Below are 25,597 nucleotides of genomic sequence, written 5' to 3'. Positions count from 1 at the left end.
TGAAAATCACATTTTCAGCATTTAAACATTCTAGATCTTCACAGTCACTACATTGGAGTGGCAAGCATATTATACACCATACACTCCAACTTGGATGGACTGACAGATCTGCTTAATGGGCTGTGCTGAGTAAGTCTCTAAGATCATATCCAGGCACCCAAGCTTCATTATCAATGTAAATTAATAGAAGGGGAGGTTGTAGCAGCAGCAGCAGCAGCAATTTTGTCACTACTATACTGGGCCATGCAGTAACTAGCACCTTATGTGACATTATCTGGTAATTTCCCTTGCTTTTAAAAGCAGAGGGACTTGGTGAGAGCTTACTCATTGAAATGCCTTCCTTGTAAGGATGGAGGTATGAGATCATTGCCTAGAACCTACATTTGAAAATGAAATCTAGGAGGAGTTGGGGGAGGTGGAAGATGATGATAAAAAATGTATTGTATGAACATCAAAAAAAAATTAAAAACCAAAACAAGTCAGGAATCTAATATTTCCTTGTAATACCAAAGCTGGGGCTAGGGAGGGGGAGATAAGCCAATTTCTGACGATCACTGGCAGGCCAGACTAGACTCCTTGATTATTTCCAGGCCAGTGAGAGACCCTGTCTCAAAATGAAGTTGGATGGAGTCTGAATAAGGACAAGTGAAACTGTCCACCCACAGACACACCTGTGCACACGTCAATATGCCTGCACATACAAATGTCCCTGAACACCAGTGAACACACAGATAAGAAAACAAGAGCAGGGACATCCTGCCTCTAGAGAGAGCTTGATCATGTACCTTATTTTGTACACCAGAGTGCTTCTAAGAGCAAGAAGGTCCTATCATGAAAGCTCCAGACAGTGTCTGAAGCCATGACTATGTGGTCATCTGAAAATTTGGAGAGGCAGCCTCCCAATGTAGAAAATGCAAATGGAAACATTCCTCATTTGAATATTCTGTCAGAGTGTATTTTTTTGATGCAGTGGCTTTTCCCCAGCCATGGCTTCCAGTGACCAGAGGAGCTGGGTCAGATTCCAAAGCCCTGAGAGATTCCTTGTGCAACACATGAAAGTAATCATCACTGCTTTTCAGTGGATGGTTATTGTGATTCTCCGATCCTTACCTTACTTCTTCCACTAGCTACCTTAGCAATATGTTGGTTCTGATAAGTGTGCTTGATGAAGAAAAAGTGGAGGCTATTACATTGGATGAACTTGGGAATTACCAGTAGATGCCAATTAACCACATTATTTTTACTTTTACTGGTGGGTGATTCAGCTGGACAGTAGGCCTTGCTCCTTCTAAGATATAATTAGTCTGTTCTTTTGACTTACTTTGGGATGAACTTCGTGTGTGTGTGTACCTTTGAAACAATGTCTCATTATGTAGTTCAGGATAGTAAGGTATATAATCAAAGCTGACCTTGAATACTTGCCTCGATCTCCCAAGTCCCAGGGCTACAGACCTGGGCCCCATTTAGCATAAATGTATATGCACATTTATGAACATGAGATGCTCACTTCCCCAGCCTCTTTATCTATGATTAACAAGATTTGAAAAATGATCAACGATCATTGAGATTAATTGGTAGTAATGGTAATAAAAGCATTAAACCATTCAATGTCTTCTTGCTAAGAGTCCATGTTCTGGGTACTCAGAGGAGTTAGACATTGTGAGTCACTTTGGTGTGTATGTTCACAGGTGAGAGTGCAGGTGTGCCAGAGTATGGTGTGTGGAGGTCAGAGGACAAGCTTGGGTGTAAGTCCTTGCCTTCATCATGTTTGAGACAGGCTCTCTTTGGTTGTTCACTGCTGTGTATGGTGCATGACAACTTCCGTCATCTGGAATTTCTGGTGTTTCTCCAAACTCAGGTCCTCCTACATTCACAGCAAGCTCTCTGTGGGAGACCAGCTCCCACATTTATGACCAGGCAACTCTTGAGTAGGGTAGAAGTGAGAAATATTTAGATAGAAGGATAGAGGGGAGAGAAACAGATAGAAACACATGATAGCCTCGGGAGGGCCTGGACTCTTATCCACCAACCCCTACTGTCTCTTCTAAAGGGCTGTTTATAGGAATTCCAAGGGGTGGATCAAAAGACCTTCCCCTAGCACAGCCAAGTGCAAAGCCTTCAAATCACCAAGTAACCACACAGGTGATCAAGCAATTAGAGGGAATGTAGCCCTGCTGGGTGAAGTAAGCTCAGTGTTCACTAGGAACCTTTGTGGACCTCCACAATTCCCCCTTCTTGATATAATAAAGCTCCACACACACACACACACACCGCCAGACCCCTCAGATAGACTGTGCCTCTCTTAGGTCATTGTCCTTGGTTAATCTTCCTTACCCATCATGGAGATATGCTTTCCATCAAGCATACTGACTTGGAAGCTATCAAGAAGAAAGTTACCCACCTTTGGCTACCAGCCTCTGGCAGGAGAGGGTACTGAGCATAACTCAGCTCTCTCCCTGGTCCCTACTGAGATTGCAAACACCCACAGCAATCTCCACAGCTGCCACAGTAATGGAGTAGAGGATAATAAAGATGAAATATCCTTTTTAGAATGGGTCTAAGGTGATTACAGCAGTCTCAGCCATACCAAGCCCTTTACCTGGATCAAAACCCTCCTACAGATGTTCAATAAAACTTTCAAGAGACTATTTTGATTCCCAGGAGAAAACAGTCATTTCAAAACACTTCAAAGTATCCACTCAAGTAATCAGAAACCCATGCTAATTATAAACACACTTTTATAAACTAACTCGATTATGGGAGGCTTATCCCTTTGTGGGAGGTCTACCCCTTTCTAGACAGAAACAGAAGGCATGGAAACATCTAGGAAGAAGACAGAAAAGCTCCCCTAATTATATTTGCCTAAATTTTACAGTTATACTTTAAACTATCATAAAAAAGTATTCAAATATATCTGAAGATAAGACATACTCCTTTAAAAATTAATGTTATCTAATTTGTCCAGACTAGACAGACATTGATGGATACAAACAATTCTAGTATGAACTTACATTTAACATTTGTACAATTTACAAACTTACAGTTAACATTTATACTTACATTCAACATTTACACCCTTCACAAACCCACATTCAACATATACTTATTTATAATTTTTACAAACTTACATTTAAAATGAAACTCTATAGAATTATTTTACAGACTTTATATTAAAAGGAAACTCTATAGAACTATTTTATAAACTATATTTAAAAAGAAACTCTATAAACTTTTAGCACATATCTAGAAGAGATTTCTTAGAAGATTTATTTACCAAACATATTCAAGAGGAAACTATTAGCAAACATCCATAGCAAACATCTAGAAATAATCTCTTAACAGAACTAACATATTCAAAAGCAAACTCTATAGGACTACTTTACAATCTTTAGCAAACATCTAGAAAAGATTTCTAACTTATATCCAAAAGCAAACTCTATTAGCAAGCAACTGGAAGAGGTTTCTTAACTGAACTATTAACAAGACAGAAAGTACACAAATTATTTCTCAAGTTCAGAGTTTATAGTCAGATTTGATACTATTCTGAAAGTTTTCTTAGAGTTTGAAGACAGAGCCTAATTTTAAACTTAACTGAGGATAACATAGGATAAAATTTCCTCTTCTTAATTTTTTAAAGCTGCTTTAAGATTACCATGAGTTCTTTCAATGATGCCAGTGTTTCCCTCTTGTATCTTAAGCACAATTCAAGTACATAAGTTTTTTTCACACCTGAAGCAATTTCCCAGTGAAAGGACCATTTTCCTTTGTTTTCTAGAAGATTTCAAAGTAGCTTATTGACAAATGGTATTAGAACTTTAATAATCTCTTTAGAGGCAAGCTGTTCACATGCTCTTAGTTCTCAGGAGGTAAGATTAAGCTTTCTAACATTGCTTTGAAAAGAAATTGCATTCTGAGCTGAAAAAAAAAAAAAACAGTTTCTGGTAAGTATCACCATTTTGAGCTGAAAAACTACATTTCCCGTAGTGCCTTTCTGTATAGTCATGCCGGTCCATTAGGTACTATGTTTCCCAGACTGCTTTTCAAACTACATTTCCCAGGTTGCCTTTTGGTTATGCCATGCTTCCCATTTTTGAATACACAGCTAAAGTCAAGTTTCTACTTTTAGCACAGGAGGTTTTTGAATCAAGCTTTTGCTTTTTCACCATGGAAGATGGGGAGATTTCTGTTCTCCCTGAGCTGATATTGATAGGTGTATTTCTCCAATTAGATCGGTTTACTTACTACTGTTCCCAAAGCCGTTAATGCCTGTCTGCATGCACTTCAAACAGGCATTTTGGTACCAGAAGCAAAAACCCTCAGGGGCTTGCTTTCCACCTTTACCAAGTCAGTGAAAATAAAAGTACTTGAAACAAAGCTTTCTCAGAAAGAGTTTTGGGAACTCAAGCCCTGCCTCCCTCATTGCAGGTAGGATTTTTAAAGTCCCCACTGCTTTCTCCATGCCAATAGACCCTCCCCAGGTCCTGCACCACCTCTGTTGAGGCTTCACCTTGAGGGAGGCTCTAACTGTAGGGAACTTCTGGCTGCTGTTTTTACTGGCTAGCAGAGAGGATTTGCCAAATTCCAAGAGGTTTGTATTTTCTAGAGCCATTACAGGTGATTCTCCTGTAATAATAAGTAACAGATGTTACTTCAAAGGTGAGTTAAATTTTTGTCCTTACAGAAAGAGAAAATATCTGAGAAAGAAAAGATCTGAAAACCTTCTTAGTGTTTTAGTGTTGCTAAGTTTTTTTCCAAGAAAGCTTTCAGTTTTTGAGAGAAAGATTATTAAGTTTTCCCAAGACTTCTGTTCTCTAAACTTTGGCTTTAATGGCCAAGAGGAAACTAATTCTGATAGTTTGATGTTTCCATACAGTGGCAGCATCAGCAGAGTGAAAAGTTTTATTTCACCTATATCCACCTCAGGGAAAATTCTTTCCCCTGCCACTTGGGACTTAAACTGTTCACAGGCCAAAAACTTCCCACAGGAATCTTTTTCTCTCTGTTTCTTTTCTCCTCTTTGATAGACTTTTTTTTCTCTAATTTTTCACCAGGATTTTGCACTCACAGTCCCATAGTTGGAAATTCAAGAACATAGTTTCTCTGTCTTGTTGCTTGTCTTATATGCTATATTCCTACATTCTACTTTTCTAAGTTTTTTCTTTTTATTCTAAGTTCTTTTCTACACTCTGTTCCTACATTTTGCCTTATATTTTTTTCCTTAATTTTAAAAATTAAGAGGTAAAAATAGAGAAAACTAGGCAGGAAGAAATCTACATTGCAGCCTTACTTTTCAACTTTGGCATTCCACTGTCTAACCTTCACGCCCAAGAATAAAATACCATCACCTTCATTTTTCAATTCGTTATCTCGGCATGCTTCACACCCGTGACACCCCCTTTCACCTATTGCCATGTCTCTGGGTTCCTATTCCTTGATGCCATTTGTGGGACACTGGCTCCTTCATTTATTTCTACCCCAGGGACTCTTGAGGAGAGAGGGACAAAGATTTAGATAGAAGGATAGAGGAGAGAGAACCAGATAGAAACACAGGATAGCCTCAGGTGGGCCAGGATCCTTATCCACTGGCCCCCACTATCTCTTCTAAAGGGTTATTTATAGGAATGCCAAGGGGTGGAGCAAAGACCTCCCCCTAGCACAGCCAAGTGCAAACCCTTCCAATCACCTTATAACCATGCACGTGGTCAAGCAATCTTTTAATGCAGCCCTGATGGGTGAAGCAAGCTCATATCTCACTAGGAACCTTTGTGGGCCTCCACAGCTCTCTAGCCAGTAAGATATCTCCACAGCCTCTGGAGTAATTTTTTAAGGTAACACAAACAATTCTACTCCAAAAGGTATGTGACTATGACTAAACAGTTACTATTAAAGAATCATGTAAATGTAAGTATAGAAAATACTTAAAATAAATAGGATACACTATGAAGATTTTTAAACTTAGAAGTACACGTAGGTCTTGGCTAATTAGCAGCATACCATTGGATATTCTGTTCCCCCATTCAGATGCTCATCATGCACAGGGCCTAAAGCAAATGCATTTCCCTGTAGCAACCGCTCCCTCCTGGGCTCTCTCTTATCTCTTGATTCTTCTGTTTCTTTTACTGAAATAGATTGTCTCTCACATAATATATCCTGATTATGGTTTCCCCTCCCTCTACTCCTCCCAGTTCCTCCCAACCTTCCCTCCTATCTGCATCCACCCCCTTCCTGTTTCTCCTTAGAAAACAAACAGGCTTGTTAGGAAGACTTGTTTCTCACCTACTCTAGACTGTCTTGAGATATGACTATAATTAACTTGTGAATTCTTGCTTTACTTTCCACAAGAGAAAACAGAATTATCTATTAAACTAGATCACAAATGTTTCTGTTAAAGGCAGTTTGTGATCCATCTTTGTATCTACCTTCCAGATTTAAGAGGCTTCTGAATATACCTAAGTTGAACTACATGAAATTACCTAAGTTTGATCCCTTTGGGTCTGTAACAAGAGGTAGTTTTATATGACTAAACCTATTAACGATTGTTCAGAAACAATGGTAGAATGAATGAAGCTATATTTAAAAATTTTAAATCTTATCTGTATATGCATGCATATTTATTCATATGGATATACAGAAATATTACATGTATATGATGATAAAATCTTAGAACTGAGTTTTGGGTTTAACTTGTTTTAACTGAGGCGTGATTTTGATACATAGTCAATTGCCCTAAAACTGCTGTATTACTCAGGCTTTCCTCATCACCCCTGACTGCTTTTAAGTTTTTGAGTACACACCCTGCTTCTACTAGGTGTCAGTTCAGTATCTTCCAGACATGAGTTTTTAAAACAAAAAGGAGCATGGCCACCTTCTCCGCCATAGAAACGGCTGTAACAGAGATAACATCATGAATTACCCTCTCATTATTAAGTTATTTTTCTGGGACTGTACACTCTTTGATAAAATTATTCTGTCTAATAATGTTAGTAGTAGGTAATCTTTCTTTGGGGATGTTTATGATATGGCAGACATGGTTCTTAGCACTTCGCATCTGTTGCCTTGTTCTGGTCTTGTCTCACTCTGTTGAGGTAGGTAATGTCATTATCTTCATTTTTCAGATAAGGAAATTGAGTCATCCAGAGCTAGTCATTTTCGGCCAATCATACAACTCACAATGAATGTGGAGCTGGCTGTCAGATCCAGGTATTGTGGCTTCAGTCCTTTCAAACACCAAACAGACTCTCACCAATAGGAATGTATGTGCTTTAGAAATGAGAATGCATAGAAAATCCACTGGCTTTGTGAAATACATAGCATCTAGCAAGTACTGCATGATTTGAAGTTATAGACTCAGAAATGTACCTAAGGTGTGAAGGTTTGCAGCTGACTTCTCTTATATAAAGTTCAAAATAATTTCAGTTGTAGAACCTTACCTCACTATCCTACACTAATTGGGACTTAAAGCACAAATTCCCTACAGATAATTTATGACAGGAAAAATCATAATACATCCTACTAAAAGGCTTAATTAGTTAGACAGGTTTATTCTTTATTACTATTATTTTTGGTTTTTTCGAGACAGGGTCTCTCTGTGTAGTTTTGGTGCCTGTCCTGGATCTCGCTCTGTAGACCAGGCTGGCCTTGAACTCACAGAGATCCTCCTGGCTCTGCCTCCCGAGTGCTGCGATTAAAGGCATGCACCACCACCGCCTGGCTAAACAGGTTTATTCTATATTTGATTTTAAATGAATAAGTGAGTTATATTTCATCGTAAGTGGCTCACAAAGGCTATGGTTAGACACTTGGTCCCAAGCCTGTGGTACCAGTGAAAAGAGACTAAATGTTTAGCTGGAGTATGGGAGGAAGTTTGATCATTAGGCATGCCCCTGATGGGGATAGAGGGACCTTGGCTTTCACTCTCATGCATTCCTACACCATTGTTCTAACTCATTACAAACACAAAAACAACCCAGTCAAGAAACCATAGACTTGAACCTTTGAAACTGTGAACGGAAGTAAATCTTTCTTATTTAAATTCATTTAATTAGTTGTTTTGTCTCAGCTAAGGAAAGCTGGTGTATATAGCATGAAAATACACCAGTAAAACTGTGCTTTCTGTTTCTTTTCTATAATATTCTGTTTTTCAGTACATATATTTGCTAATTTTTTTATACTTTAAAACTATCAATTTATAAAAAAGCTACATAGATAAGAGAATAAGTAAGCTATTTAAGTGGACATAGTACTCAACAACATGATATGTATGCAATATATAAACATACATGAATATATGTAATGTGTATTACATATATGCAGTATGTATGTATATATTTAGTAAAATGCTTTGTCTAAATTTACACATGTATGTGTTTGTATAATTAAAAGATACATAATGCAATAAGTGTAATAAGCCAGTGTGGTATTCTCTAAGTTTGAATGAGAAGCACTCCATTGCCCTCCATTAATCAGCATTAAATAGTGACAAAATATTAATTGGGAGGATCAAGATCTTAGACATTTTGCTTTAAGATCTGGGCCTTAGTTAGACAGACAGGAAAAAAAAAGGATGGTTAAACTGGATTATTTTATGTTGCACAGACAATTGTCTTCTGCAAGTATTATAAAGCAAGTCAGCTGTCTGGCCAAGATTTTAGGAAATGCAATTGGACTTCTAAGGTAAATCAAGCATACCCTACCCCTCGACTCATTGGGAAGCCATACTCTACCTTTTGGCAGTCATAAATTTTGCTTCAATATGACATGGCTCAAAAACAGTAGGTCAAGCCATTGAAAACTGGGAAGACTGTCCATGTTTAAGTGGCTCTTTTCTGTGGCTGTCTTTTGGCTTAGGTCCTGGAGAACAGGTGGGGTTGGGTTGGTTGAGCAATAGAGGCTTATCATTTTCAAGTGAGGGCTTTGGGAATTGTTCAGTTATTGCATCATTTCTATGAATTGCATTTTTAAAAAGTGTCATCAAGACACACTTGGGGAAGCAACATGCGGGTAATTTGGTCGTTTCCCTGGTTGTGGCTACACAAGGAAACATGCTGGAAAGACCAAGCTCAGCTGCTCTCCCACTGGCAGGAAGAAAGTATCATGAGGAAGGGTTACCTTCTTACAGGCCGTGATGGAGCCAGCCAGGCTGCCTGCTGCACTGCTACTGTTCTGCTGTGGTTCCAAAACTTCATGCATCAGTGGTGACTCCACGTTGCTGTGAGTGCCCCCAAATGCAAAAGAAAAGAGAGCGCAGTCCAGTGAGTCACCTCTCTATTTAGAAATGCAGAGCAAATCAAGCATTGCATGACAGCATACCCATCTTTTTTGATTGTGCTCAACACCACCAGTCTTCCTGCTCAAATTGGCCTCTCCGTGTTGGGTTCACATTGGGAATTGGAAATATGACGGACAATCATATTGTGAGCAGAAAACTGCAAGCCATTGCTCCCCAGTGCTTAAATGGACACAGTCCCATCTGTCTGACTTGTAACATGGCTAGCCACTTTTCTTAGAAAGTTTCTAGAACCAAATAAAGCCTTCTCACTTGTCACATTAATTCAGCTTTGCCAAACCAGCACATCATAAAATACTCATCTCATTTTTTTCAAAATGAAAGTTAAAAAAAAAAAAATTAGCCGGGCGGTGGTGGCACATGCCTTTAATCCCAGCACTCGGGAGGCAGAGTCAGGCGGATCTCTGTGAGTTCGAGGCCAGCCTGGGCTACCAAGTGAGTTCCAGGAAAAGGCGCAAAGCTACACAGAGAAACCCTGTCTCGAAAAACCAAAAAAAAAAAAAAAAAAAAAAAAAAAAAAAATAGCCAGGAGGATAGCATGACATGACACCAGAAAGAACATAAGCTCAGCAGGGCCAGTTACCTGCTTACCATCTCTATGGTGGCAGAATGTCCTTCAACTTGTCTGTTTCCAAAACTTGAAATGCTTCCCTATTCTGGACTTAAGAACAATTGGTAGAAGTGATCCACTAGCTTACCAAAGCTACTTGGGAGAACAAAAGCAACAGGACATGGAGGTATCTTCCTGAATCCCTGCCCAGAGAGCTTGAGTGACTCCAAAAAGGAATAAGGCATTATGTTCTGTATTCACAGACCAGGTGTGGTGGGCTAAGATTAGCTTAAGATGATCCTGTCTGTCACATGTTTTGTAACATGTCTATCAATAATTTCTAACCTATATTAGCCTAATATTCCTTCTTTGCATCTTTCTTCCATCTTTTACTCCAAAAGATGGAGCAAAACTTCGTTGGGTTTGACTATGTACAGAACTGCACAAATATTTTTTTAAAGACTTAGAATTATTGCTGCATTTTTAAAAGGGGATTAAAAACTGAAGGTTTTATTTATTTTCAAAATCTGCTTTTCATTACATAATTGACAGTTGAAAATTAGGCCTCCTTTAAGTGTCCCATGAATTTTTAAAGCATCGCTAAATATTGTTTTCCTTCTGAAAATATGACAATTTGGAATTTAAAGACATCCTCATATTTCAGACACTTGCTCTGCTGTGATTGTCACCACACAGATACACACAATTCATCAAAGAGTACCTTTTGAAATATTATTTAGTGGTTTCATATGAAATTTTTTGAGATGTAGATAGCTTTTCTTAAAAAAAAGTTTAAAAAAGTAAATCAATTCAAATAAACAGTATGTTCTTAACAGCATCCTAACTCTCATTTCAGGTTATAAATTAGTTTTATGAGATCAGGATATGAGTGCAGTCTGTTGGCATTTCCATTAATTATAGTAAATGATGGTGTTTTGTGACAAATCATAGGATCCAGCAAAGTTTCCATAGAGTTCAAACTTCTCATGTGTTACTTTCTGAGTAATTGATGCCTTAAGAACTACAATGAATTCAGTATAAAGGAAAGGGGCAATACCCACATTTTCCTTGCTTAAGGAAGAAAAAGTAAGAGGAAAAAGTAAATGAAAGGGAATAGTCATGGAAGATGTGGAGTCATAGAGTAAAAGAGGGAGGAAAGATGCAAAGAAAGAATAGGTTAATATACGTTAGGTTACAAATTATTGATAGACATGTTACAAAACATGTGACAGACAAGATCATAGCCGAGCTAATTTTAGCCCACCACACCTGGTCTGTGATTACAGAAAATAATCCCTTATTCCCTTTTGGAGTCACTCAAGCTCTATGGGCAGGGAAGGATTCAGGAAGGAGATACCCCCGTGTCCTGTTGCTATTGTTCCCCCAGGTAGCTTTGGTAAGCTAGTGGATCACTTCTACCAATCATTCTTAGGTCCAGAGTTAGGGCATATTTCACATCTTTTTTACAGGGTTAGGGAACTGAGGAATTGGAAGTAGAAGGGTCGAGAGGTAAAACTGAGAAAGGTTCCAGACTACTCGCTGCTGCTGAGAAACAGAGATAGCAAGTCAACAAGCTCCCACTGCCCTAGAAGGAGCTTCATCTGGTTTAAAGAATTGATTAGACCCCAAGTCAGCAAGAGGGTGATGTGGAAATGAAGAAGAGTGAAGCCTCTGTCGCTGCCCACCAAGCATCTGCTACTGGGCTTTAGAACTGTTCACTCATCCATTAAAAATGAAGAAATAGAAACTCTGTCCATAGATTTCCTGGTGATAGTCTGTCTCCTTTTATTGCTGGGGCACACTAGCTGGATGTAAAGATGCATACAGGAGTTTACATTGTGTTACCTGTCTACTAGGCTCATTCCATTTGCTCAAGTAAGACTTATAGAAGTAATAAATAAGTTAACTATGTATACACACATTTAATCACTGTTGTGAGAATTAAATTTAAAAAAAGAAATCGAGTAATATCATAGAGTCAGTGTAGTATATTTTACTTAATGGCAAGCATTATGTACCTTCACCATACCAACATTGGAAGCAGATATATGCCCCCCCCATCTCCCAAATCACTGAAGATGGGACTTTGGTGATATTTAATATCCACAACAAAAATGTAGGAATGTTTGCCTTTCAAAGTCATGTTATATAGTGTGAATTTCCAGTATGTGACTCTACAATTGTCTCCATCTGTCCTATGACATTTTGGGATAGAGATGGGGAGTTTGAATTTTTATAAAGATTTTGTCCTTAGTCTCCAGGGAGGTAAAACTTTGGATGCTGCAGGATGAGGCCAGATGGTGGTGACATGAAACTCATGTGTTTATTAATATGAATTCTACTTGACATGAAAATAATTGTTGTCAAGATACACGTTACAGTTCTATAACCAGCTCTAATAGGCAAGCCTATAAAGTCTTCCCTGGGACATTTTCCTTTGATTTGATAATATTCATGAAGGTCAGCTTTCCGGGCTGATTTTCATGTGGAAGCGTATAAAATCTATTTCAGTGAGAAGGAAGATAAAATGGGAAAGAAGATATAAAAGCAAAGTATGATGGAAAGCAGTGATTTTTAAGCTGGCCCCTTCATCAAGAAGCCTTCTTTACAGAAAAAAAAAGTCATTTGTGAACAAATGAGGTGTTCAGGGATCACTGCACTGCCTGTATCATTGACTCCTGTGGAATGAGGGAGTAGGCCAACATCCAGGGTCACATGATTTCCCCAGAGACAAGTTTTCTATGTATTCCTACTTAAAACTTGGTTCAGGAGCTAGCACCAATTATAAGAATCTGTGGCTTGTTAGAAACCTGGGAATTTGGGTCCTTCCTTATAACTACTGAATTAGATACAAAAAAAATTTGACATTGAAGTCAGGTGACTTCCATGCCCACTAATGTCTGAAAAGTACTTTCTGTCATGCTAAGTGATGTGCACTCTAATTTGCCATGCTCCTTTGTACATGGTGTTTTTCCCCTAGGAACGTTCTTTCTAATGTGCCTCCCTCTTTTATTAATAATCCCTCCTCTATCAATTGTGTCTCAGCTTATAAATTGCTTCAGGTTTCTCCTTCCTACCCCACCCCCGACGACCAACCATGGAGAGCACAATTCCTCTCTGACATCCTCCCAAATTCCCATGAACACACAAACACATTGACACTCCTTACTACTCCCATTACAATCTACGAAGTGAGATACTCACTGTCCTCTGTATCCCAGGAGCATCCTGAGCCTCATTCGCTATAGCACTCATCAAGAAGGCCGATCTGTGGATAGTATTTCTCTGCCTCTCCCTTTAGGATGTGAGTTTTAAAAGGGTAGCAACTACAGAGGACCCAGGACAATGCTAGGCAGCAAGCAATTGCTGAGGCTATTTGTTCCCCTCTTTCTGGGAAATCAGTTAACCTCAAAAGATTAGACACAAGCATGTGTTCGCATTCATTGTTTAATTTTCAGCAGCAGTGACAGATGGTAGGATAAGCTGTATCTGAGAAGATAATTTAAAGTATTTCCCAGGATAGTTTTAATGAAAAAAAAAAAAACAACCTGCTGTTATTGTTGCTAAACACAGTGTAAAGTCAAACACTTTTAGTAGATTATAAGAAATAAGGTTTGTTCTCGATTTCTCTCCACTTCAAGGGAGCTTTTGGTAAAAAGGAGTGATTATCATTTGCTGTTTGATTGTGTCAGCCCTTGTCAAGGATGTGTACTCTTGAGCTCTCTACTAAATCCTTTCATCTCAACACTGGAAGAAAAGACCCAGATCCATCTGACGAGGTCTTGAATGAAAAATTGAGATACGCTCATTATTACCAATTTAAGAAAGTACTGCAATCGTGAATTATTTAGAAGAATTCAAAATATGTGTTTGCACAGCTTAAAATGAAAGGTTGCTCTACTGAATGTCCTTAGTTTATCCTCATCCAAAGAGATTTACCTGCTATGTGCAGGTCAGGCATTTAGGTCAATCTTTCAAAAACCAGTTTGTAGTACAAATCCCATGATGTGCTAGTCTCTTGCGTTTCTCTTCTGAGCCACCTCTTGACTGAGACTTGGTTGTTGTCTTTCACTAAGCTTTTAGTTTGACTTCTGTGAGTGCCCTTTTCAGCTACGCCTGGACCTTGGTCTACTGAGCCTTATATTAATACACTTCCTACCACATTTTAGCAAGAAGCCTCTGACATTGAGTGTCTGCGCAACTTTCTCATCTCCCCACCCTTGATACAGTCCTTGGCCTGCCTTTAAGAAATACACTTAGCTCAGTTTCACACACTCTCCCTACCTTGATATGCCTTCTTAATACTTCCCTGTTTGGTGATCCTTTCATCTTGCCTCTTGTCTATAAATTTCTCCTTAGTATATTCAGAGTTAAGTCCGGATCTGAATTAATGTTACTTGTACCCATTGTAACAGCTTACATAAACTCTACCCTGCCAACTTTGACACCTGGTACAAAAACAAATTTGTTTTACACTGTGTTCTCTAGTTGCATCAAGTAGGCAAGATTCTATGTTCTTTTTATTTCAATTTTGTGCCCATATGTATGCCCTACCCCCCACCAGTTTGGAGATATCCATGCAAATGAATTCTTGTCCAATTTAACTGTGGCCGAAAGGCCCATTAAGTCCTCATAAGCACTAAGCATTTAGAAAATTTATCAGAGGAACCAATAAGTCAACCTTGAACATATTTGGAGATCATCTTATATTTATCATGTTCCAATATTGCAAGGTTTTCAAATAACTGAGGAATGGAGTGTAGACCTCTGATATTATACACCAGCAGAATAATGATAACAATGCTATCAAGTGACCATCCTTTGATGTTCCTACATGAAGACATTTTAGAAGCGAGTGAAAAACAAACACCTCACTACCTGTTGTCACTATTATACTTCAAAGCAAGTATAGACAATATAACAACACTGTGGTGCATTATCAAGAATGAAAGACATTACCTTGGGAATAAAAAAAATAGTTGATGACCCTTCCCTACCATTTTTTTGTCCTTGGATCACACAGACTGTCCTTGCATACCCAAGCTTGGGTACCATCTTTGTGCAGTGCTTAGTGAAGACAATAAAAGACTACAAGAGGTCTTTCATTATTAATCATAAAACAAGTGGGTTGTTCTTGGCAGAGATAATGGCCACAAATTAGCTATGCTCTAATTCAATCTTGATGATTAAGTAGCAGACAAAGAACAAAGGCCTGATTATAGTCTTGTTACTTTCTCTGAAATATAATTGGCAAAGCCAAAAGCCAGTAATTTCTCTGTTTTTGGTACTACTTGTATTGAAGTCTTTTATACTAAGAATTGTGTTGAATATTGTATAATTAAAGCTCTTTATTTGGAGATCTCAAAAATCTAGCAGCTATGTCCATAAATAATCTGGAAACACATTTTAATTAGATACTAGGCAAAATGACTGAATTAGATAGGAAATACAACCAACAGTGATTGTTCATATATGAAAAGGATTGTGGTGTCTCATACTGTTATGGACGGTCCATAGTGGTGCAAAGAACTATATCGGCATGTATGTTTGCAGAGCAGTGTCTGTGTGTCAGATACTGGGCTTTGTAAATGGCAGGCAATATACACACGGCTTTAATCACTACTATGTAGATTTTTAGACTTCATTTTTCTTTTAAATGTTGCTTCACAGTCTTGGGCCTCACCAAGATCCTAATTTGGAAACTGTACCACCTTGCTCGGGAAACAGATCCAGCCAGCAAACACAAAGACTTGTGTGTCTTTCTGTACTAAGTAAGACTATGGGGGGAAATTCCTTCAGAACATACAGGCTACCAATCACATGTACAAAAACATGAACTAGTAACATTAAAACAATACATTCACATCACTATTGGTAAGTTAATTTTTCATGAATAAGTATTCATATAGTAATGTCACTTTTGATTGTTTATTATATGAATAGTTATACCAAAAGAACATTACCTTTAAAAAATAAAATAAAAGGTGTTTCAGCTGCAAAGATAAACTATATTGTGTATGTTGCTTCATTCAGCTACATCAGACCTTAGTCCAGGTGAACTTAGGAAACGTGTTACGGGTGTTGTCTCAGCTCCCTCCTGCTCAGTACTTCCATCAAACTACCTAGGCAAGAGCCTCTCTGGATTATACAATTCTTCACCACACCATCCATTTTTCCCAAGGTTGCTATGGTTTAATGTCTCAGTATTTGCACTCAGTAGTATGTTTTACTTAGTTACTAAGTTATGCCTACACTGTAGAGAAGAAGTTGAGTGTTAATATATAACCTAACATTATGTCGCTGTCAAATATCAGCCCTAGATTTGTTCTGCCAATCCTGACACAGCAGTATCCTTCTCCACTGTGCTTGCTACCAATCCCTCTCAGTTTTTGTTTCTATGACAAAGCCAAGTGACACCAAATGTAGCCAGCTCACAAAGCCCCATCAAGAAATGTAGCTGTAAGAGTGACTCAAACCTCTCTAATGTTGTTTTTCTGCTCACCTATGGAATGTAGACACCATGGGCTACTATGGTGGTTTTATAAGATTATTTCCTATAAAATGGCAACATCATACATGGTGTGAAAAGTGCTCAATATGAAGCTGAGAAATGATGCCACCATAAGTCCTAAAGATTTGTTTATTCCAAAAAGACTCCTTGTTAGGCTTGCACACATTTGGAAAATATAATATAGGCAGAATTCTAAAATAAATACACACATATTTAGTTTTGTTTTTAGACATGAGGTTTCAAGATATTCAGAACAGACGTTTCTGTATTTAGGGAGATTTGTGAGCATTATCATGATGTCACAAAATGAAGACTCACAAAGTTCTTTGGAAGTTCAAAGACCACAAGAGAATTTAATTAGTCTATGAAGACCATAAAAAGACCACAAAGTAAGTGTCCTGTTCAGGCACACGATGTTTTTTCTATCATATGGAAAATATTACACTAAACTTCAAAGATACCAAAAAATATTATATGGCAAAAACCTGAATTAAAGATGTTTCTAGAGTAAACAGGTTGTTTTACAAAAAAAAGACTGCTACTTCAACTTGCAAAAAAAAAAAAATAACAATAAGATTATTTCAATGAATATGTAACAATTATTTTTCTAAGGTAGCTTGTGCTTTTTTATCATGTGTTCCTGTTTGCTCTATATATTTGCTTGGCAGAATCTTTCTCCCAGAGATTCCAGAAGAAAAGATTCTTCATTTAGCATGAGCATCTTGTCTCACAACTGAAAGGGAGTCATGTGACTGGAGAGAAGGTACAGGATGGGCTGAGCCATGCAGGGAGCAAAAGAGGAATGACAGGAAGTGTGTTGGTGGAGAATACAGATACGGGTTACTCCAATGTGTCTAGTGATTTTAGATCTGGAGTATAGATTTTGACAAATGTTTCTTGGTAACTAAGGAAAGAAATACATCTTTTGATCATCCAGATTATGAAAACTATTACTCTATTCCATTGCCAAGAACAATATGCATTGGCATGTTGTTTCTGGGAGTAAACATTCATGGCTTTTCTGGAAAGCAACCTGATCAAGCTTTCCCCTAATTTCACCCATTCTTGATTATTACCTATGTATGGTGGTTTGAATGAGATATCCCCTGTATGCCTTGGGCATTTCAATACAGTGAAAATGGGCTGAGTGATGTGACTGGAAGAAACAGGAAAGCCAACAAAGCCAGCAAGCCCTGCCTTAGGCCAAAAGTCGTGCCCCACAGCAAAAGCATCTGGGTTGCTGGGGAGAAATCTGTTATGCTAGGTCAGTGTCTGTGAATCTGCATCTTGCCTCTCCTGTACCTCCCTCCTGAGACTTCCGGATTAAATCATAGTTGTCTCTGTCAATGAATAATGGAATAAAGTTAAACCCAGAGAATCCCATGGACTGCAATGAGACAGGAGCAGCTCTCAGAGTCTGCTGGGTGGCATTGCTAGTACTGTGTAAAATAATACCATGTCACAAATACAGGTTTTTTTAAGATGTGTATCATAATACATAAGGTTACCAATCCTAATGGCTTCATTTTTCCTTCATCATCTTTATGAGCTCAGGACTTGAGATGAACTCTTTATTGGACACATGAGAATGTTTTATAAAAAAAAACCAAAGCATGTGGGAAGGTTATCAGAAAGCACTAGAATGGCACTTTGGAATGATTTAGAACAGACCTTAAGAAAAGGCTGGGGGGCTGGAGAGATGGCTCAGAGGTTAAGAGCACTGACTGCTTTTCCAGAGGTCCTGAGTTCAATTCCCAGCAACCACATGGTGGCTCACAACCATCTGTAAAGAGATCTGGTGCCCTCTTCTGGCCTGCAGTCATACATGCTGTATACATAATAAATAAATAAATCTTAAAAAAAAAAAGAAAGAAAGAAAGAAAAAGAAAAGACCGGGGAATAACCTTGGGCAGGTGGTTATTTGGCATGCATATTAGCATTTAATGATTTTCTTTGAAAAATGTACCTGTTATTACAGTTATGGTTTACTCCTTAAAGCTCAAGTAATTCACTCCCTCCTTATAAATGCACTTTCGTTTAATGTCTTTAAAAAGCACTATTTGTTAAATCTCAAAAAAAAAGGTACAAATAGGAAAAAAACCTTATAACAGAGGAGGGATATATCAAAAATAGCAAAAGTATAAACAGAACCCACAGATTAGGAGCCATATTTCTCTGCAGAGTTGAATTAGTTTCCAGTACTTGAAAACAGGAAGAGTATACCTATAAAAATACTGGGAGGGGGGTAAATTGACCTATACCAGACAGTAATTCTTGAATGTAATATTTTAGTAGTATCAGCTGTTACATTCATTTTATTGTAAGTACTGATGTAAAGTATTTGATTATTTTACTGCAGATAACAAGTATCCCAGACATATTATTCATCTTACATTTTCTTCCCTCGAACTTTTTTTTTTATTTATGCTTTTTGAACCAGAAAAGCTTTTGGTTTACATTTTTCTCAAAATAATTTATTTATCTAAAGTGCTTCAGGTTCCAGCATGTTTAAGAGTAAGTTACAAAGGTTTCAATAGGCCCCCTACCTCCTCCACACATAGTCACCAACATGCTCTACCAGGTTGGTCTGCTTATTACAACTGGCAAACCTACCTCCAAAGGTATGTCATTATCACCCCAAGTTCACAGTCGGCGTTAGGGTTTACATTTGTGCTGTAAATTCTGTGGATTTGGAAGAACGACATGCATCCACTATTATGGTGTTACATGGGGCGCTTTCAAAGCTCTGAAATTCCCTTGTGTTATTTCTATTCAACTCTATACTACCTAGCCAAAGATTTTCAGTTTATAAAGCCATATGTTCCCGGATTACGTCTTACTTTGCTCTGAGTTTTGGAATCAAGAACTTTGAAACACTGTTGGAATGCAGATGGGGTCTTTTCGTCATCTTAACAGAAGGCTTTGTAACTTATCATAGCTAGAATAATTGATCATTTTCCCATCTCCAGGACAAAACTATCCATAAAGAAATCATGATTCAGTAAATATATCTTTACCTCTCAACCTTAATACATGTCAACTTCTCCTTAAGATATAGCATTTGTACCTAAGAGAGGTTTACAACCTCAATGGGAGTAAGTTAGAACTGCCTTGTTTCATCTTTTAATGTATTATTTAGTTCTTGATATGGAAAGGGTACCTGACTCACAATGAGATTCCACAAAAGATAACAGTGCCCCTAACTAGGCATCCTTCTATAAATGTGACAGATTCAACTATGAAATTGCTTTAAGGATCTTTTGATTAATCTTCAAGTAAGTCGAATATTAAGAACAAAGTCTTAATTTCTGTTTTGGTTTTTTTTTTGTATGTGAGAGCTGATACTACTAAAATGTGTCAGTGAATGTATCAGATACATAGGAATAATCCTCATGTACCTCAAATGAAACATTTACATTTTTAAAATTCAATAGTTTATTTATTTTAGACCATATAAAATTTCTGTAAGTCCTAACAACAGTTTTTGAAGCTTTTAGGAGTGAAGGAATAAAATATAAAATTATCCACATGTCTTATACAGGAGAAGATTCACAGTTCATTTCAATGAATCAGATTTAAACATTGCTTCTTTGTAGAGTGTAGAGCCTTGCTGCATAGTGGTTTAAAAACCTGAATTGGGTTCCCAACTGGCTTTCATTGTTTTGACCTTGGGAATGACATTTAATCTTGTTGAGCTCTCCTCTGCTAAATGGGGCTGATGTCATTCACTTTATTATAGCCATTGTGAATGAAAGGAAGGCATCCTCAATGAAAAATAAACACACTTCATTGAGTACCCGTTTTACTCACTGCAATAGAACTTTTACAGTTGTCCTGGTATTACTGCAGAGTGCTTGCTACTGGCCTACGATAGTCTTAAAGATACAGAGTCACAGACTCAGTGTTTCCTCACTTCATTACTCAAGGAGCTGAGTCTAGAAGAACCTGCTCCCCCCAGTCTATGGTCTTGCCTAGACTCCCATCTGTGTCTGTCCTTGCATGATTTCCAGCTATGTAGGAACTATTTTTAATGGGATCCTCTTACTGTATTGAACTTTTGGGTCTAGAGAACAGCAGTGCAGACTGGGAATAAGGATTGGCTTGAGAAGTTACCTTGGTGGTTGGAATCAGGTTGGATGCTAGGCATACTGATCAATGGGTCACATCAATGGGTCTGGACTTGCATAAAAATGCAGTAGAAACCAAGCCTGATTTTAAGATTTGCAACACAAAGTTCTGCCTAAGTAAAGTTTTTACCACCTGTCTAATGATATTGAAATAGCTCCAAATACCTGGGAGCCCAATCTGCAAGAAGACAGGAGGACACTGACAGGATGGAACATAGAAGTTCATGATATTGAAATATCTCTTAATGCCTTAGAGCCTTTTAAGCTGGAAGAGGGCAGGGCACCGAAGGGGTAGAACATAAGAGTTAAATGTGACAATAAATAAGAGGCCAGGTGCATGCCACGTTTTGCATTTCCACAACTGCGCCATCAAGCAGTAAGTCTACAACATCAGGGTCAAAACATTCAACCATGTATCCCAGGGGCTAACGGATACTGGAATGTAGAAGACCTTGATCATGATTTGGCATTGCAATCCCCTGGGCCCCAAGCCCCACAACCAACCTGGATTCCTGGGAGTGTCTCTTGGCAGGCAGGGCAGCAGAGAGGCAGGTAGGAGAGTTTGGTTCAACTACCCACATGGCTGATGGAGAGGACCACACCCACCATAAAGGGGTTAGAAACACCAGCAGATTTGGAGAGGAAGCCAGAGAAGAAGTGATGGGGGAAAAAAAGAAAGAAGTTTTAGTATCGCTTAAGGGGAAAGACAAATTCACAGAATGCCAGTCTTTGTACAACAGTGGCTACATGACAAGTTCCAGCAAATACTTTAAAATTCAGCAAAGGGTCTAAGGATTCCAGAAATTTGCTTGTATGCCATCTGACTTGAGTTGACTTGGGTCAAAATGGATTTATATTTGTGACTGATTATCACACCACTTGTGCATCAAAAAATAGCTTTCATTTTGCAGATAAGAGTTTCAGGCCTTCTCAATTCATTTTACATACATTTTTTTTTCCTGACAATATTTTAAGAGAAAAATAAGGCAATATATCATTTTAGATATTTGTTCTTTGAAAGATTTGTAGCTAAGGTTTCTGTATAATGTATGTGTGTAATCCCTAGCCCCTTTTGGAATGCAAATTAATAGTATATTATTTTAAATCTCAGTTATCATGGCGTTACCATAACTATGAAGGGATAATACATATAGCTAGGAGTAGCTATCCAGCTAAGCTGAGGGGGGAAAGAAAACTGTTAGTAAAATAATGTTTATCTTATCTCATAGCCACTGGTAACTCACTAAAATACAAAGCAATTTTGCTCTGTGAATGAAGCTATCAGAGAAATATGAGAGACCTCCCAGCAGGAAAACCCTGGTGTGGGGCAGAGAGGGAAAAGTACACGTGAGTGACCATCTTTGGCCACATGAAAATATCTTCATTTATTCTTGCAAGGTATTTTCAGAGAGCACAAAATTCTAAACTAGCAATTGGTCTTTTGGACATATTGAAAATATCACCCGTTTGCTTTGGTGAAATTGGCCACTAGTCTAACTGTTGGTTTTGAAGTTTTAAGGTCACAGATCTTTTTTTTGGAAAGATCTTTCAAATATGTTTTTAGTCTGATGATACTTGATAGTAAACTCTTTTATATTGTCTGTTCTTCTGTTCTTTTGGTAAGTGTGGAATATTTATTAACAGAGACTGGGGAACCTCATTAGTTAAGACCACTTGTTTCTCTTGCGGAGGACCTGGGTTTGGTTCTTATCAACCCTAGGGTGCCTTACAAACATCTGTAACTCCAGTTTATGAGAATCAACACCCTTTTATGATCTGCAAGTAGCAGGCATGCATATTGGTGCCCATACATACAAGCAGAAAATATTCATACATTTAAAATAAAACAAGTAAATCTAAAAAAATAGAAGTATTAGTAATCTTAGTTATTTTCAGGGAAATGATTCATAAATGACTTATTTATGTATAATACTAGAGCTAAAATTCTAGGGGATTTAACCTGTTACCTGGTCATGTCAGGACCAATGTACCTAGAAGGAACAAAAATGCCAATGGGCTGTAAGGTTAAGAAAAAATGTTGGTAAGATAAGGGAGACTAAGGAGTATTTGTTAACAGAGAAGACCAAAGAAGGAAGAGCTAGCTTGTTGCTGGGAAAGTTTTCCAAGATAACAGTGGTGGGATAGAGGAGGCAATAGTCATCATCCAGCCTAAAGACACACAGACTTCACACCATAGCAATAAGCTATACCAAAAACAGTCTATCAATACCAAGGTCAGTTATTATGCAGTTTAAGTATCCTCTATCAGAAATGCATAGGATCAGAAAGTTTTGGCATTTAGATATTTTGTGGGTTTGGAATATTTGCATACAGCTAACGACTTATTCTGGAGATAGGTTCCCAATCTAAACCAGGGTTTGATTACTTTCTGCAGGACTAAAGATGGTGTTATATGATATTTTCAGTGTGCCTGAATATCAACTGCAATTGGAACATGAATGTGGTGATATTTTATTTGTGCTGAAATGTGGTGATATTTTATTTGTATGTTAATAAATAAAGCTGGACTGGAGATCAGGGGGAAAAGGCCAGTCATTTTAAGTAAAAAGAAGTCAGGCAGCACATGCTCTTAATCCCTTAGCAGGCAGGATCTCTGTGTGTTCAAGGCCACACTAGGAGACAGAGCCAAGCGTGGTGACACATGCCTTTAATCCCAGTGCCAACCATAGAGGCCTGGAGCTCTGTACAGACAAATAGAAGGTGATGGAGCTGTGAAGGAAGAGGAAGTGAGGTAGCTGGGCTAAGAGAGCCAATGAGAGGGCAGAATAGCAAGGCAACAAAGGCATGGGTAGACTGGAAGTAATTCGCATTTGAATGCTGCAGAGTTGGTGAGGTAAGGTTGGCTGGTCACTTTCCCTATTTCCCTGATCTAAGGCTTTTACCTCTATATTTGGCTCCCTGTTTTTTTATTTAATAAGATCGTTTAGAAATTCGTCTACACTTGAGGTCAGGAGTAGGATATCCCTTGGTGGTAGTTTTTCAGTTTTTCAAAAATTTTGGGCCCTGGCGTATTTTAGATTTCAGAGTTTGTAATTTGGGCACACTCAACTTGCCTGCCACTTTTGAGAAGTCAGCCAGTTGGTTCCCATTTTACATGAAGATTGTTGGTAAAAATAACCCCATGATTTAGATTTTTTAAATGTGGGCCTTTTTCAAATCATTTTCTGAATTGTGTGTCTTTAAAACAAACAACTGGTGGAGTGTGCATCCCGATTTTAGTTTTGAAAGTATACCTTGCTTACGTATGTAATACACAGTTTAGTTCTTGCAAAATAAAGCAGGTATACTTAAGAGAAAATTTGTCCCTTAAATATATGACAATATCCAGACAAAAGAAATTCAGCATGTGCATTTATTAATAATCTTATTAATCTTAATTCTTTTATTAAAAATTCAATATGCCGGCACTCTATCACTGAGTTCATAGGTTTGATTTTCTGGAGTACAGTAATATGTCTTGGACTCAGAATGCAGAGGGTGTTGCTCTACGCTGGACCTAAATAGCTTTCAGCACAAAGCATTTTTATACTCATAGAAGTTGAATAGCAGAATCCTGTGCTGGAGAGGGAAGCTGAATGGTTGATCTTTTTATGACCCTACTCTCACATTTGGTCTAAGAAAGCAACTTAAAACCATCAGATTCTACCATGAGGTACAAAAATGCTAGGAAAGAATAAAAGAGCTCCTTTCTTTATTCTCACATGAGTTCAATTACTTAAAAACAAACAAACGAATTTGTTGATAAAGGGACAAATTATAAATTCTCATTTTTGTACTAAGGTCTAATGTTTAAATGCATTGAGCTGACACAGGGAAAAGTATATCTACATTTGCACCTTGTAAAAAAAGTGTGTGATCAAAATCATCAGTTAAAGTATTCTCAAGTTGTAAAGAATGTTAAGTGTTTTAGTACCTAATTAGTCTTCTAATTGCGTATCTGAAAGGAAAAAAAACTTAAATATAATAATAAAACTTTATATTGGGTTATCACTTTGGGGGATTAAAATATTACTAACTAAATTATATTTTTACACGTGTGGATAAGCCATTTTAAAGCTGATTTACAAGGTTAACTATTTAACCCATCTGTGAAGAGCTGTCTATAACAAGAATCTAATGACATTCCTTCTTTTGTAGCACATTTATTCCCCGAGTACGACCAGCCATTATCACGATATTCAAGTGTAGTTCTCCATGCCAGTTATTGTCAAATATTGTGGGCTCCCTGGCATTGTTTTCTTATTGTGTCTGTAACACTATCATGCTTTCTTTCAGAAGAGGAAGTCAAGGCCGTGAGACAGGCCTAGCATCTCCATCTGCACCTTAGCCATGAATATCTTTGCCATTCATTCAGCATTTCTAAGGTACAAATTAATAGAGTTTGTCTTCTTTGCTTCGTATACGTAGATAATGAGAAAAAAGTAACGACACACAGGCTCTTCTATAGCGATAACCTGCATACAGCTCCTGTGAATAGAAACTGGTATTATAGCCTGTCTGAATCATATCAACAGAAGAAAGGTGCTCTCTAAAGAGACCCCAAAATATGCAGGATATAAATGCCCGTGTTAGAGTTTTATAACTTTATGGGCTCCGAAATAGCCAAGGTTCAGGAAACCTTGAGCTGTTCTTAGAGACTGCGTTTCTTCTTCCCTAGAGAAAGCAGAGCCTGGAATTTTACCGAGGCTGAGAGATGAGCATGTTTCCTCATTATTAGGACAACAGAGCCATTGGCACAGCAGGTCTATGCTGCTGCCTCATTAGATGCTACCGGGAAGAGTGAGCAGAGAGCAGCCAGTGAGCAAACCCAGCCACAGTCGTTATGTAAAGACTCCCTTGCTGCTTGGCACCTTAGCACGCTTGTTTTGGTGTTAATAAAATGTGCAAGAGAGCCATAACGGACTTCCCAGAGATATCCTGTAAAGTTAATATTTATTGCAAATTGTATTTGTAAACAAATAGAGCTTCCAAGTGGCTCATGCAGAAGGAGCAGTCTCAGAATGGAGAAGTCCTCCATCGTGGCTCAGGGAGGAAACAGCAGGTTGTGGGTTTATTAGCCAGTTTCTAGGCAGAGTGGAATGGAATGTTTCCTATATAGAAGA

General features: G+C 38.1%; 1 protein-coding gene across 2 annotated transcripts in view; it reads right to left on the bottom strand.

The window, feature by feature from the left end:
• Positions 1–21,055, bottom strand: part of Sphkap (SPHK1 interactor, AKAP domain containing) — a 121,398-nt gene extending 100,343 nt beyond the window's left edge. For both annotated transcript variants that reach the window (XM_059278356.1, XM_059278358.1), the window contains exons 1-2: positions 20,979–21,055; positions 9,109–9,208 (exon numbers count right to left, since the gene is read on the bottom strand). In XM_059278356.1, coding sequence (XP_059134339.1) covers positions 9,109–9,208; positions 20,979–21,055 — 177 coding nt within the window. The remainder of the gene's footprint in view (positions 1–9,108; positions 9,209–20,978) is intronic.
• Positions 21,056–25,597: the final 4,542 nt, after the last annotated feature.

The sequence above is a fragment of the Peromyscus eremicus genome, chromosome 13 (genome assembly GCF_949786415.1).
Source record: "Peromyscus eremicus chromosome 13, PerEre_H2_v1, whole genome shotgun sequence".
Classification (NCBI taxonomy): Eukaryota; Metazoa; Chordata; class Mammalia; order Rodentia; family Cricetidae; genus Peromyscus; species Peromyscus eremicus.
Note: the sequence above shows the minus strand (reverse complement) of the source record. Positions and strands in the feature narration are given on the sequence as shown.